General features: G+C 38.5%; 1 protein-coding gene across 2 annotated transcripts in view; it reads left to right on the top strand.

The window, feature by feature from the left end:
• The window catches only part of CNTNAP2 (contactin associated protein 2), a 1,098,090-nt gene that overhangs the window by 1,009,749 nt on the left and 72,571 nt on the right, over positions 1-15,770 (top strand). For both annotated transcript variants that reach the window (XM_085320206.1, XM_085320205.1), the window contains 2 exons: positions 12,375-12,620; positions 13,915-14,048. In XM_085320206.1, the coding sequence (XP_085176332.1) occupies positions 12,375-12,620; positions 13,915-14,048 (380 nt within the window). The remainder of the gene's footprint in view (positions 1-12,374; positions 12,621-13,914; positions 14,049-15,770) is intronic.

Below are 15,770 nucleotides of genomic sequence, written 5' to 3'. Positions count from 1 at the left end.
AAATGTACTTGGGGATACGTAGGTTTGGAGTTTGGGTTGAATATTTTATAAACTGGGGTAGRGAGGCAGCATTTGGATTCAAAATTCTTTCCATTCATAGCCATATCATGTCCTTTGGTGGTTCAAATTGGGTTAGAGATTAAGCTTGTCAGGTTAAGAGMAGGTACAGAGTTCCCACATCCCTGTTAGTCCTTGGGAAATGTGAAAAGCCTGGACCGAGTTATCAAAATCAATGATTGTACGAGACCGTTTTATTATTGGCACATGTGCCTGCATAARGGAGGGAGGCAGGAAGGGAGTGAAGGACAGAGGACTCTTACATACTGAAAAAAAGAAGATGCTTATTTATTTCCATACGGTTTTGTTTATTTTGGCTGGAAATGATTATGACAAAGTAGTAATGGGAAATGCAATTTCCCAAATGTTTGCACAATTTGCAGATTTTRTGGCCATTCATTTCCTTTACATTTCATAGGGTATCCCCATTATATTCCTCAARTACTCTTTTCAGCACCTCAAAAGAATTCATCACATTTTTCTGAGGTACTAGTGTTTCTCACCAGTTTTCTTTTGCTGTGTTTTTAGTGGTATATAAACTCATCCGGTCTGTTGCTTTTCCTACACATTTCTGAAAGCTGTCTCACAGGGTTGTAATCCTACATTTTCAGCTAAAAAAAAGTGAACGTTTCTCTCAGACGTATCCATGACATTAAAGGAAATGCTAGTCTCATGAACCGTTCTTCTGCTTTTAAGTTACCCACCATACCAGGACTCCTGCTGGCAGGTTGAGTCACCAGTAGCCAAATACTCTTAATCAATTCATGTTGCCGGTGGGGAAAAGCTCCTGTCCTTTGGCGTTCTGTTCCCCTACTCCTTCATAACTTCTCGTCTTTTCAAAGACATGCTTTGAGGGTTAGTTTGAAAATACCCATACCCTGCTCCCTTCCAGCCACACTTAGAAGAAACTAAGTGTTTCACAGAAAGAGCTAGTCATTTATTTTCTCCTCCTGTGCTTCAGCCTATATCCACCTTCATTTCGTTATATCAGAACACAGCTTTGGTCATGTACAGTAGCTCATATATCGGAACATCCTCTTCTAAAAGCTAAAAAGTCATTTTTGCATCATCAGATATTCTGATGGATGATTTTTTATAAATTCCAGTAAATTAGATGTATTTTTTGTCCAGCTGAAGGGAAGCGTGTAACTGCTGCTATACTTAATGGCTTCCACTGTACTTGCATGCCAGAATTTCATCAAGTTTCAATATGCTATGCTACTTCGAAGACAAATGTAAAACATGTCCATTGCATCCATGACTGTAACTCTCGGGAATTTGAATATAGTGAGATTGGTTAATTTAGCAAACATTCTAAAGAGTTTGTTACAAGTTGAGGAAGAATGGTAGTACACATTTAGCATTCCTGTTCTCCAGTGCAGTTACGTCTAAAGGAAAGCTATTTGGGCTGAAACCATGTCAGTCTCCTACCAATGACATGTATTGACTCAAAAAAAAAAAAAAAAAAAAAAAGAGAGAGAGAGAAAGAGAGATTGCTGCTATACTCAGTGAATTTACTGTTTAATATTTTTTCTGTATTATTGAAATTTGTCACACTGGTTTTTATGTACATTTTTCTGTTTCTCATAAGGATAGAAAAACCCTAAACTTCTGCCTAAACCAGCTCCAAGCTAAATGTTTCATTTTTCTAGGATGTAGATATAATACAGTTAAAAAWACCATGAGGTGAATGCCTGAGAACCTAGCACAGACCAGCCCTGCTTTTGGTTGGTCTCTAATCTCTATTGCAGTAAAACCTGTAATAATCATCATACTCTTTATTCTCCTTTTGCGCCTCCCGGTCTAGCCACAGGCTTAGACCTTTGGCCGTAATAGTCTGGCCATTTTTTCTCTTTTGGGTGTCAAATTGCTTATAAAATTTGGAGTATACTGCAACCATCATTTTCTAGAGCAGGAGGCTGAGAACTTTGAGATCAAATCTTTTGGAGCGACCTCTAACTTCGGCTGTCTCCATTTTTAGCTGCCCATGTTTTCTGTATCAACACACAAGTTTGCCTAAGTGCCAAGTACCCAGATCTTACACTGAACTGATGCAGTGCTCTGCCTGCTTACCACCTCAGAAAATCAATTCTGAGTATCTGTATGTTGGCCCCCTAGCGTCTTCTGTAGACTTTGGTCCAAATGATTTTGCCTTAGGTCACACCGTCAGAAGTAAAACAAACAGCTGCCATCCAGAGCAAAGCTCAGAGYACAGTATTTGCAAGGCACATCCCGGCCTCGTGGTGCGGTGTGATACAAAGCCCACAATAAAAATTGCTGTAGGTCACAGCTGCTGGGCCGTGCTGAGCCGTGTGAAGGTATTCACGCTAGCGCGAGGATCTCAGCACCCTACTGTGTTGTGCAATTTAATCATGATGTCAGATCTCTGCTTTAAATACCAAAGCTGTTCCAGGCAAGTTAAAAATATTTCTCCAAATCCTTAAGAACTGATGTGAAAAATGCAAACTATCCATTTCCTTTCTGTTAGCACTAAAATCCAACATACCTATTTAGAATAACTCCGAGAATGGTTTCCTCTGGGTGACTTCATGGGGCTTCYCTGTAAAAACAGCAATGTGGCTCTGGAATAGAAGTTAAAGGATAAATTAAACACAAAATAGGCTGTGTTTGAAGCATCTCATGATCAAAATAATTGTAAAACCTCTGAAACAAACGRTGCTGATAATGAGATCTTTAAAACAATTCGGTTTCAGCCCATTAAATTTTACATTATAAATTTAACTTGCATTAAGCCTTTTAAATTCAGTAAAACACTGAAACATCTTGTAAATGTTGCCAAACTCCTGGGATTTTTGAATGAAAAGGATCTTACCTTTTATTTCTAGTAACAGTTCCTAGAATCTTTTAGTATAAGCTCCTGGTCCATGAGACAAGACAAAATATCTTTACTAGATACCAAGAGAAAAGCTAGAATAGTAATTGACAGTGAAATAAATATTGGCAAAACAGTAGAGTATATTTTGCAAAATTTGTTGGAGAAGAGCAGGGAATCTTTCACATCACATACCATTTCAAATATAGCTTATTTGTTTACAAAATTTACCTGAATTAGATTTTTACACATAAAGATGAAAGCATCCCAAATCTTATTTTGATGATTTTTTTCATTAATGCTTTGACATTTTCCCCATTCAAAAAGTATTGAAATGTCTTCAAAAATATTCTTGAAGAATATGTTCTCTATTTTCAAGTGACTCTGTTCCTTAAAGAAAGAGCATAGTAGAATATTGCTGTGTCATTTATGATTTTTACCTGTATCRCAGTATAGAGTTGGATGCTGTGATGTTTAGTGAATAGTTGGCAGATATRAGAGAATGGTGATTGCAAATATATTTTCCAAAGCTAATGACATTATTTGATACTCTCATCAGAGCCTATAATTCCCTGTTGTTACAAAACACCACTCATGCCCTGTGCAATATTTCTTTCATAATACAAATGAGCTTTTATCACTTGTGAAAATAAAGAGAGCGGCCCCAGCAGTGGTTGCAGACCAGCAGGTGGTGGTGCAGGGAGAGGTGGTGCTTCTGAGATGGTTCCAGCCCCGGTCTCCTCTGAGCAGACCATACCAATCACAGGGGCTCTCCTGGGGCATCTCGGGGGAATGCACTTGGGATCTAATTCATGATAAGCAAGATTATTTTRCTTTGTTACCTATACTAGGAATTCAGTTCAGCTGTCAAAAAATAACGTGGTTAATGCTTTGCACTAGGACTTGCTTTTGTTGTTTTTGTTCCTGTGAGTAAATTTTCCATCCTGAGTGGTCCTCTGTTGGTTTGATGGTCATTAGAACCAGACTTTTTAAATCATCACACTGAAATCGATAAGAAATGTTTCAAGAGAAATACAATACTCAACAGGAGAGAAGGGTGGCATAAAATATCCCCTTTGATTACACCACAGTCTTCCTCCCACTGCATTTTATTTGTCACAGGAAGCTTTTCTTAGCTAAAAATTTTCTTTTAATAGTCAAGTCAGGTGATCAGTCCCTTGCATGGTGTGGCAAACTTGTGGGGGTTGATTGAATGCACCGAGTGCTAACAGAAGAAGCAATAGGAAAAATCCAAGCAAATAAAGTATCATTACTATATCAGGAAATCACCATACCATGTTTTGTAAATAATCAGCATGCCTCAGAGTAAAAACAGGCCTTGTGTAATGTGGATTTTTTTTCTGATAAAATCCATCCTTAGAATCATGGATTGATGAATGACAAGAAATTGTGTTGTCTCTGGCCTGATCAGCAGCAGGTGACATATGTGATAAATGTGGTAGTTGCCTGAAAATTGCACTATTTTTTAACAAGGACAAAGTGTGAAAATATAGCCTGACATGTATTTTTACTTTATTTTTGTTTTGTATTTGGGGCATATGCAACTGGCTTCAATTCTGCTTTCACAGCTCTGAGAAATTGTTATGAGGAATAGCTGCAATGTTTCTGCAGTCCTGCGGATTGCTTTCTGACCTTTCTCTGTCCTTCGCTTAACCATAAATTCTCTTTTTTTTTTCTACGGCTGTCCTCCTATCACCATAAAAGCATTTCTGAGAAAATAATTAATTTTTGTTCCTTTAGAAAACAAACCCTCTCCTTCCTTTAAATGAAAAATAACGAGGGTCAAATACTGAAATGGGTATGCGSAGCGAGAGCACTATAATGTGGGGGGTTCCCTGGGCAGAAAACATTCCTCCTTTGGGTATTTAGGTGCCATGAATCACCTTTAGGAGAAGAAAATGCCCACCACCAAGAAAGTGTGGCAAAAAAGAAATAAAAAATAAAAAATAAAAATAAAACCCTCATGTTTGACTCAAGTGCCTTCAGGTGTTCTGAAAYGGTAAATTCAAAGTTTCCCAGTTTCTACACAGTTGCTCAATTTGCATGAGCAGACATGAAGTAGAAGAGCACAGTGTGTGTGTGCCCTTTTTTCTCCAGCTTCTTATGCAATTCCTAYGTCATGCCAAACCGAACTCCTTCATGGAGTTTACATTTGTCCTTCATGTGTTTACATTTGCATGAACCCTGAAAGCACTTAGACTAACATTCTCACAGTCAGATTTCCATCCTCTCTCCTAACCTCTCTGCCTCACAGAGGGAAAATGAGCCTTTTGTATGGCATAATGGATACTAAAAAGACAACCAGGTCTGGCTGCTCTGGCACATCAGTGAAACTTTTCTGCATCCTTCYACAGACTCTCACAGACCTGCACTTAATCATCTCCAGATTGTGCTCTGRTTACACTCATTTAATTCCCTTTAATTTGCTGGTTGCAAATACATTTCATTTCTTTACTCTTAGTAATGTGGAGGTGATTGTTGTGTTTTAAGGTAACTAGTTTTATGGCTCACGCCCCAAGAACCTGGGAAATCAAAGGAATCTTCCTCCTGCTCCTCCCCCCCCCCACAAAAAAAATGCTAGACACAACATGATCACAGTCTGTTAATCCAAAGTTATATAAGAAATTTTCTTCAGGTTAGGAATGTTAGGCTCCCAATCTAGTACTTTCTAGACTGAACACTGTAGAGGGTCAGGCTTTTCTACCTGTGGATCAGACTTCAGGATTGGGGTCTTAGCCTCTGCTGAAAAGTAACGACTACTTCATGTCTATTGAGTATAGATATTTGAAAAAAATATGTATTCCATAAAACTGTTCTACTCTTCTGAATATTGCTTTATTAAGTAAGCACAGTTTGTGCTCCAGTGCTTTGAAAATTGCATTTCACTTAAGTTGTGAGATTTTATTTTTTGGAAAAATATTTTATTTTGTTTTTAAAACAAAAAACACCTTCTCTATACTACTAACATATCTCAAAGAGATAGAACCAGATTATAAACTGAACTTCCCAGTCTATCATCARTCCATAATACACTTCTAATAAAGTGCAGAGATTTCTTATTCTGTATATAGAAAACAAATAAATAAGGATAAAAGCTTCAAAAAATCCTAAGCTTTGACTCAGAAGTTGTGATAAACTTTCAATTTCTTTGTCAGCTAACTATAATAGGCCTRCTCTGGTATCATTACTCACTGAATGCAGATATTTTATGAAAGATAAGCAGATCAACCTCAGCAACACTGTTGGCTGCTGAGTGCCTGTGCACAAGCAACTGCCAGATTTAAAGTTCTCACATCTAATACCTGCATCGARTATTTATACACTTGTATGCTATTGAAGTCATATTGGCATTGTACAAGCTGGTAAGATATTTCTCCTCACAGTAACTCTGTGATRCAAGAAAATGTTGTTGTTATGGAAATACAGAAAATGAACAAGATAATGATGGAAGGAATGAAGTGSTTACTTTGGGAGCAYATACCTGTGGTATGGGAAGGTATTGAAGCCAGATCTCYCCAGTCAAAATCGTCACTCRGAATACTGTGCAATCATCAAATGGCAGTCTCTAATGTTTCTCAAATGGGTCTTGTAAAGCTGCAAGTTTTTCTCTGAGGTTACCTAGAAGGCACCTCCAAGGACCTGCTGGAAACCATGAAACCTGGTCTGATGTATGTTTGACATCACAATTTTCTTCATCCGTATCATTTTATTTGATAGGATGTTTTAACCATTGTGGATATTTGCATTAAAAAAAAGGGAGCTGAATTTTCATTTAGATTCAAAAAAAGAATACACAGAACAGGTTGCTGTTCCCTTTTTCTAAACCTGTCGTCTTAGACATCAGTTCAAATTGCTGTGGCTATAGAATGCATATATCCATAGTGACTTCACATCACCGCAGGATGAGGTACAACTGAGATTTGTCTGACATTGTTAGGCTTTCTTTGGCATACATACTTCTGTCCAGATAGAGCAAAGAAGAGTAAAATGCACTTATAAATAAATATAATATATAATATATTTATAAAAGGCTATGGTAAGAGGTTATCTCTGTTGGCTCTCTATATAGTTAATGGAGGTAGAAATAGTGGTTCCTGCAAAGGAAGCTCAACCTCACTTAGGTACACTGAATTGCTTCCTGGTCAAATCTACCTTTCAGCATTGGCTAGGGATACTTGTAGGTGCACTGAATCAGTGAGTGTCGTCTCCCATGGCACTTGTCCAGTTCTACTGAAGGTGTGCGTTTTTGTATGTCTTTGTATCAACTTTTGAACAGCCCCGTAGTTTCATCACTGGCACACGYTAATTTCCATATTTCCCAATTCTGATGGTCGTGTGTTCAAGAAAGCTTTCTTTATATAGAGCRGATATATTTGTACAAATGAACCAAACATTCAGTGGATTTGGATGCTRTTAGTTTCAACAAGCAATTGCTGCATTTTACTATTCTGCTCCACCCAGAAAGAATTCAAATATACATCAGAAATGRTTATAGTGATGACAGCCCAAGTGCTAGACTTGATGATGCAGGAGGAAACCTTTAAATCTCAATATCTCAGTTTCAGAAACTAAACATTGTGAGTCTGAGAACAGAATAAATGTTAAGTGAGTAAACCAGCTAAGCGATAGGCATTATTGTCTTCAGACCACTCAAAGTAAATTCTCTCCTAGATCAGCAGTTGTGGGATTCTGACACTTTAGTGATGCTCTATGGTCAGGATGTTTCTCAGCAAATAGTCTTAATCTTTGTGACCACAGTCTTAAGGAAGTAGCTGCAATTTCTGGTGCTCTCTAGCACATTTTTTAGCCACAAGGCAGACAGGCCAGCTCTAGATAGTCTATATTCAATATTTATGGCTGTATAAGAAACAAAAAAAGCAAGAAAAAAAAAGAAGAATGAAGGCAGAGTTTTGTTGGTTGGTTTGTCTAAATTGCCCTAGCAATCTGTGCAGGCATCRAGTGTGTGAATGCCTCCAGTGAATGTCTTTCTTTGATTAGGATTTGGAGGCTGCTGCTGTTTATGTTCAGAAGCCTSTGCAGGCAAAACAGATCATTGAGCACTGGCAGGAAGGATCAAAGTAGTATTTTTAATTTAGTATATCTAATCGTCACTACGCTTAGAGCCTCCAAATGGCATATGCTTACAACTCTAAGCAGGCATTTCAGTCAGATGTGTATGAAGAGAGAATCTTTCTCTGCTGCAGTTTTCATATGTATCCTGGCCAGGCTTCATAGACTTCAGGATTTTGTCACCAAGCTGTGACCCTGTGAGACAGGGATTTTTACCCCAGCACAATGTTCTCTACCATTAATGAAACTGCTTTGAAGGTTTAGCCTCAAAAAAACTCAAATACAGTAATATCGCAGAAGTAACCAGCATTRCTTTTTGCTTCTTCCCCAGATGAAAGGTAACACAAAGAAAGTCTTGGATTTCCTTGGAAAAATTTGAAATGAAAGTTGTCAGATTATATAACTATTCTAGCGCAGAAGACAGATGTCCATTTTTCCTCTCCCTATTAACAGCACAGAGCCAATTTAATTCTAGTAGAGACCACTGAGTTCTGCGTCTTTTACGTGTGTCTCCGGATAGAAAATTCTTACAAAGATGTATTCAGCCAAACTTCTGCCTATTCACTCCTGGAAATGTTTTTCATAGGTGAGAAAAAAGTAATGGAGAAATGAGTTATGTGTGTGACTGAGTGTAGGACTAGCAGAGTCATTATAACTACCCAAGAAGCAAAGACACTGACATTTCACTGATATCAAACAGCAGCGAAGGAGATTCAGCTCCCTCCTTATATTTTCTTAGGTCTACAACACTCCTCCAAAAGTGTCATGATATTGTTCCTCTGCTGGAATTTTTGCAATAGGTTTTTGTTGCTAATTGGCTTTTTCTTCCAGCCTTTCAACACTCCCAGTCTCAGATAGAATGAGAGTGTAGCAAAAAAAAATAGCAAAGCAGGAGAGGGAAACTGAGGAGCTGACCAAAGTAATCTTCAATATTAGGTACATTTATGTTGTGCATAGAAGTTTTGGATCTGCTTTTGCTTCATCCCTCTTCAAATTGAAACCAAATAGATTTGTAAAATATGTACAGTTCACACTGAGGATGCACGTCTTGCTTGCTAAAGTTGTTTCTAATGCTCAACAAAACCTATCCTGGGTTCCTCTACAAAGCTAGTCCAACCTTTATGTATTTGCAAAGTCTGTCAACAGAGCATGACTGCACTGTATATTGGGTTTAGAAATCTGTACTGCTATCAAAAAAAAAAAAAAAAAAAAAAACCTGATTTGCTACCCCCACATTCATTCCTCTAAGGCTTTTGTCTTAGAAGGGCAGTTTGCAGAGGAAACCTTTACTTTGCCTGATCTCCCAAGTCTCTTCTTTTCAGATATCTTGTTTGAAATACTGCAAAAGAAAGCGGAGGGTGGTATGTGGAAACCTGCTGCACATTTCACCAGCAGGACTTGTGCTCCATTTTATCCAGATGTTTTCAGGCAGCTTGAATCGTTTGCTGAATGAAGGGCTTTGATATTCCATCTGTCAGTTTCACAAAAATGATATTTTTCTGGCCTTCAAGTAGGTAATTTCTTCACTGATCACCTCTCAGTATTTCAAAATCATTTTTATATGTGAGTTCAATATAGAGAAGATTATCTTTTAGCTTTTTCTAGTATTTTCTGATATTTGCCAGAGTCTGCTCCTGTGTGCTGCTGAGCACCGTGTAGTCCTGCTGCAGTAGGGGTGACTGCTTCATTCAGCAAAGGGTGTTAAGCATGTGCTTAACTATTTTGCTGAGCTGGAACTTGAGGGGATTCAATATCTTGCTGACGAGACCGAGAGAGCTGATTTYGCTGACCAAAGTGAACTGTGTCCTTCCTCTTAGAAGAAGTGATGCACATATGAGGAGGATTTTAAGGCTTGTTGCAATAGCTTGTACACTTGTAATAGTACAGCTATASTGGAAATTACTTTCTTGGCATAAATCAAATTAAACTTACAGAACATTCTTTGCTCTGTTGTGAAATCGTTAAGGAAAAAAAGACAAATCTTACCCCTTCAGACAGCACTGTTTACTTAAAGCTTTCTTTGTAGTAATGAACATTTAAGTAGCCGTTAATAAGTTTTATAGCTGTGGAAAATGCATCCCATGCTTGCCTGTTCAGCCCCACAGCAGCACTCAGGTAGGAGCTGAAGCTTCCAGTAGTACCAGCATGCGAGGCAATGGGCTCCCTAAAATGCAAGGCAGGGCAAGCAGGGTAAACAGGCAGGAAGAGGGAAGGATACAAATATAATTCTGTATGGATACACTCTGGTCGTAAGTTCTGGGTATGACCAGGGCCTCGGCAGGGGCTGCGCTCCCTGCGGTGTCGGGCGGCAAAGTTGCCCCATGCCTGTGGCCCACAGCTCTGCCAGCACAGYGGCACCGTAGCTGGTGCAGCGTCTGCTGGAGGATCTGCTTTTGTATGTCTTTTTTTCTAAATTAAAGTTATAAGCAGAGGTCRAAGAAGAATAAATTAATGGTCATAAGAATATTTTTAAGCCAGTCTTGCAAATACTTAGAGCTACAGTGTATACTACATATGTTTTTAAGTGCTACCACTTATCTTCAACACTACTCTTAATAGCAGAAGGCATCAAGGTTTTGGGGAAGTATTTTCAGGAGAGGTCCCTTAACTTTTAGTCCGGTAGTACTTAAGTGGATCTGCTGCAAAATATAGCTGTTAAACTGAATTACCTGTCCCATAACTCTTTCAGGGTGATTTAAGATATCTCCTATAAAATGACAGTGATAAATCTATAAGAATGATAAAATTATTTATAGTGCCTTCGGACTACAACCTGAGTAGTTATTTTAAGTGGCTGCACAGTGACAGTGACTATTGTATTTTGAATTTTGGAGAACTTTTATGTGGTAGCAAGAAACCATACAGCTTTTCCAGCACTAGAGTTAGCAGAAGTCTGAAAAGGAGCATCAGTAAAGTCTKTGGTAATGTACTCATCTTCTTGCCTTTTCTCTGCTCAGCTACTCCGAATAAAGTCTGAGGACTCATTTCTGACTTGCTTTGTATTGCTTCACAGCTCTTAAAATCAACATCTTGCTTCATCTGTTTTGTGGTAAACCTTTGCTCAGAATTGTGTAAAGGACGTGAAGACTCCAAAWGCAGAAGGGGATAAATGAAATTTCTGTTCAAATAATGACAGCATTATGTCTTTTCAGAAGTTTAAATGGATAATTTGGCACCAATCTGTGCTGGCTTTGCATTTATATATCACTTCAAAGGAGGTACAAAATGACAAAAAATATTTTTCTTTAATGGTGGTCAAATCTTTGAACATTGCTTATAACCATTTTATATGCATTACTCATTTGCTATATTCACAGTACTTATTCATTGTTCTTGGATCTACTATGAAATATTCATAAACATGCCTTCTTATTTAAGCTCACATGTAATTTAAAATTTTCTTTAGTGATGTTGCTCCAGACAGCAAAGCCTATACAGCACTGCAGTATCACTAAATAATGACTGTGTTAGGAAACCAGTCCAGTGATGCCTTAGAAGGCTGTATGCCACCAACAGCAGGCAACTGCCATGATTGCCTTAGGAAGCTGTCACAGTCAGCTTTCTCTGTAAGAGTGTCAGTCTTGTATTCTGTGTTTAATGTTAAGAAATAGGCAGGACTGCATTATTATGACAAGTAATAACAATGCCTTTTCAACTGCAGGTGTTAATTCTGTCAAAAGTAGTTTTATTTTCTGTCAACAGTATTGAAATATGACGTTCTGTCTCAGAATGGTTTGAAAAACKTTGGCAGTTTAAAAGCTCCTGGGAGTTATAGTTTAGATGTCCTATGCCTTATTCTCCACCATGAGTCAAGCTCCCTCTTTACTTCCCATAAGCCATCCTGCTTGTGCGGTTCACTTGAAGTATTGTATTAGCAATGGCTAATTTCCTGCTGTTGCATCCAATCCTATTTTAAATTTTTCAAGGGCTAGAATCTCCATCGTTCCTTTGTGAGATTACACCAAGTCCACTAGAACTTGCCAGTTAGAATTTCTGGTTTTCCTTTTCCTTTACATTGTTTGCTTGTAGTGTTTCTTAAGTCTCTCTTCCTTGTACCTCCTTCTTTTGAGCATTGTCTGCTGCAAGGCTTTGATGAGAGTAAAGAAAGTATGGTCTTCAGCATTGGTTGGGACAAAAGTGTAGATCTCTGTATGACCCAAAGGAAACCTTTCCATTGCTCTATGAATTCAGATACCCATCAATAAAATGGAGATACTATTTTTCATTCCCCCTGGAAATTTGTGAGGCTCCTGACCTAAGTATTGGCAAAATACTTGAATAATGCAGCAGTAGAAACACATACAGATCAGTACTGCTTAAGTCCAATAGTAATATATTTTATCCAGAAGGTGTCAGCAAGTTCAATTTCTCTTTTTTTGCTCTTGTTTTCAAGATGTTGGGGCATTTTTTGAAGAGGGAATGTGGCTTCGTTACAACTTCCACTCCCCAGGGACCAGCATGAAGGACTTAGTTAGCCGGACGCTGTTGAGTTCTATGGACCCTGAGACCACAGCGCCAGACCTCAACTTGAGTAAAGAAGAGCTCAGCTTCAGCTTCAGCACCACCAAGTCCCCTTGTGTCCTGCTGTACATCAGCTCCTATACCCAGGACTACATGGCGGTGCTTGTCAAGCCATCTGGTAAGCTACTGCTCTTGGCTTTCTCTTTTGAAGGCATAGTTAGTAATAGCATTCAGCAAAGCTCTGAACCGATGAGAAAGTCTCTTCGCCCTTGCAACATAAAAGCAAAATGCATGGGGCCTGAACCTTAATTCTGTTTTACTAGGYTCTGTGAGCTGTTCAGTTCAGTGCAGTTGACAAAACAAACAGAAACCCTAGTTTAACAATCAGCACTATGGAGAGGACAAGTAGGTATCCACATGTAGGCATCTGAATAAATGGTTCATAGTTATTGAGCTCATGGCAATATCACCAGTAGTCAGTGGGAAGTGTTATGTGCTCAGCTCTTCTAAAACTCTGCCTACCTAATGAGGTGGTCAAAATATTGGTATAGCATTATATATAAGATCCTAAAATTGTCATGATGGCTGAAGGCTGGTTTTAGGCCACTTTCTGAGTATCAACCTCAATATTATCTTAATTCCAGGGAGTTCTTTAATGTCTCATGAATATCATAATTTGTATGATTTCTACTCCCATTCTTTTCCATAGGATAGGCTAATATGAGTATTCCTCATGCCACAATATTCTCCCTGCATTGGGAAGAAAAGGAATGTATGAAAGAAATTCCATGTCAGACATCCAAACTACAGCTCTAAAGCTATAAGAATGCTCTTTTGGGTCAGAATATTTCAGGTTTTGATCAATAACGGGGTCCTCATTTTCCATTTCAAAAATGTACTTTTAATGCAATATTGAATTTTGCTATGAAAAACAGACTCTTCAGAAAAACAGTTTTGTTCAGAAAAAAGAATTGCATAGAAGACTGTCACAAATATTGGTTTACCACTTCTGACTGAACTTCTCTAACAAAATAACCTGAGATTTCCTTTTCACCATATCTTAACAAATTTCCATAAAAATCCAGACGGTCACCCATCAACAGCAATGTGATAGCAATAAAATCTTATGTGTAGATTGTAATGTCATTATTAATTTGTTGTAATTCTGACCTGTTGTATACATATCAATAGTCTAGAAAACCTCATGCTGTGTATCATTTTTAATTTTAAAGAAGTTCACTGAACCAAGAAAAATAATCTCAGCCATGTAGTGCTTCTGGATGTAACTTCTCAGACACCAGCTCTTCTTCACTAAATTCTCTTACTGCGGAGACCACCTCTGAGGATGATGTAAATATTATTGTTCTAATAGCAACCATATATCAAAAATATCTAGTAAATTTTTCTAGGGAAAAGTACCTAGTAAAAAAGACCAAAATATCTAAGGGTGCTTTTCATATTTCTTTCACTAGGGAATTTACAAATTCGGTACAACCTAGGAGGAACCAGAGAGCCTTATAACATTGATGTCGACCACAGAAACATGGCAAATGGGCAGCCTCATACTGTTAACATCACACGGAATGAAAGGGACATAGTACTTCAGGTAAGCAGATACCCAAGGCTTTTCTAGTTCCATCTGGTTTATTAGCTGTAGCTTGTAGTGGCTTATTTTGATGACCTTCTTCCCCTGAAGATAACAGTGCAGTTTTAGAAATAAAAAGTACCCTAGGTGGGGTTCTGCTTGCAGGTCCCATTCCTAGGAGTTACCAAAGACCATCCTCTCCCTCTGTCATTTCAAGCYGGGTTGTTCTGAAATGCTTGTTCTCATGTGGCGACAGCTGAGGTGGAAGCCAGRGCTAATACAGATGCCACTGTAGATGCCTTAGGGCATCACAGACATCTGGGCTGGTAGATGACGTGGGACTTGGGCTCAACCTGCATCGCTGGAGGAGCAGCTGGAAAGCAGGAAGGATATCCTACAGCATGTTAAATGGCACTAGACCCCAGTGTACAGACAACTAAATGCCATGCTGCAAGACTTGAGTCTGCAAATGAGAATAAATTTAAATTTACCCTGCAGTATAGTGAAATTAAAAGAGCTGTTCAAGCCTGCAAACATGAGCAGATGCTTAAGTGTTTCTGTGTGAGGAGTCTTAAGAGAGAAAGTATTACTGAAGGCATAGGGCTCTGGCCTATTTAGTTTTTGGTACAGTGCTGCCAGGAACTTCATCTCTATGTCTCAGTTTACAAACCTKTGAAATAACATAAAACTCTTTACATAACTAAGAGGACCTCTGCAAGAAGTGATCAATGTTTCTAGACAGTCTTCTCTCTATAGTCATTACAGCGCTCTGTATTCATTCCCTGGTTGTCATGTCTGCAAAAATGGAGATTGCAGCAGGCTGTGAGAACAGTTTTGCTGGGAGGAGAGACAGGTGAATTGATTTGGAYTTGGATGGATTAATCTGGATTTGATGGATCATAAGAAGCAAACCAAAACCAATAACAAACGAAATATAAAAAGCAGAAGTGTCCTTGGGAGCAAAKCCAAAAGGTGAAGGATAGTATCTGTCACAGTATTATCCACCTAAAGATTAAAATAGATGCCTGATAGTTGTTTTTYCCTTCCAAAAGGAAACTTTGTCAGTGAATTACAGTGTCTGAGGATTTCAGCATTCAGATTGAAGTAGAATTGTCAGGAAATTACAAAGTTTTCAAAATACCTGAATTTTTTTTCAAAAATTATGAAATATATATGTCTTTCATACAAACACTTTGCAGGCTTGGGGGCAGGAAGGGTATTGTATTTTGATGTAGGYGTCTTTCTTGTATATAGTATTTGGACTTACTTCTCTCACTGCTAAGTGGAAACTAAGCAAGACTTGCAGTGAGGTTTCCCTTCCAGCTGTTAAACACTTCTATTTTGGGAGGTGTGGCATGTGTCTAATGGACTCATGGCTGGTTGATCTGGACAGCTGCTAATCTGTATAAATGGTTTGCCAAAGGGATCARGTCAGATGCCTTGCCCAGTGGAAAATACTGGCACAGTTAAGTATGCCAGTCTTGCATCAGCTCAACAGCACTCAGTGCCAGACTTTTTCTTCCCAGTGTTGTATAAGCTAGCTACCTATCTAGGGCTTTGAAAAGCCAGAAACATATTGGTTAGGGTTGCTCAGCTAGGGTAATAATTGCTTAATCAAGTCAGTGTGCTTGGAATACAGCTAATTTACGTAGCCAGAAAGCAGGTGCATTTGGCTGTTATTAAACTAGAGGATCTATCTAATGCAAATACAAGGATAGGGAAAGTAGGGACCCATAAGAAGGA

This window comes from Rhea americana, unplaced genomic scaffold (genome assembly GCF_003343005.1).
Source record: "Rhea americana isolate MKP2758 unplaced genomic scaffold, rheAme1 scaffold_62, whole genome shotgun sequence".
NCBI lineage: Eukaryota > Metazoa > Chordata > Aves > Rheiformes > Rheidae > Rhea > Rhea americana.
Note: the sequence above shows the minus strand (reverse complement) of the source record. Positions and strands in the feature narration are given on the sequence as shown.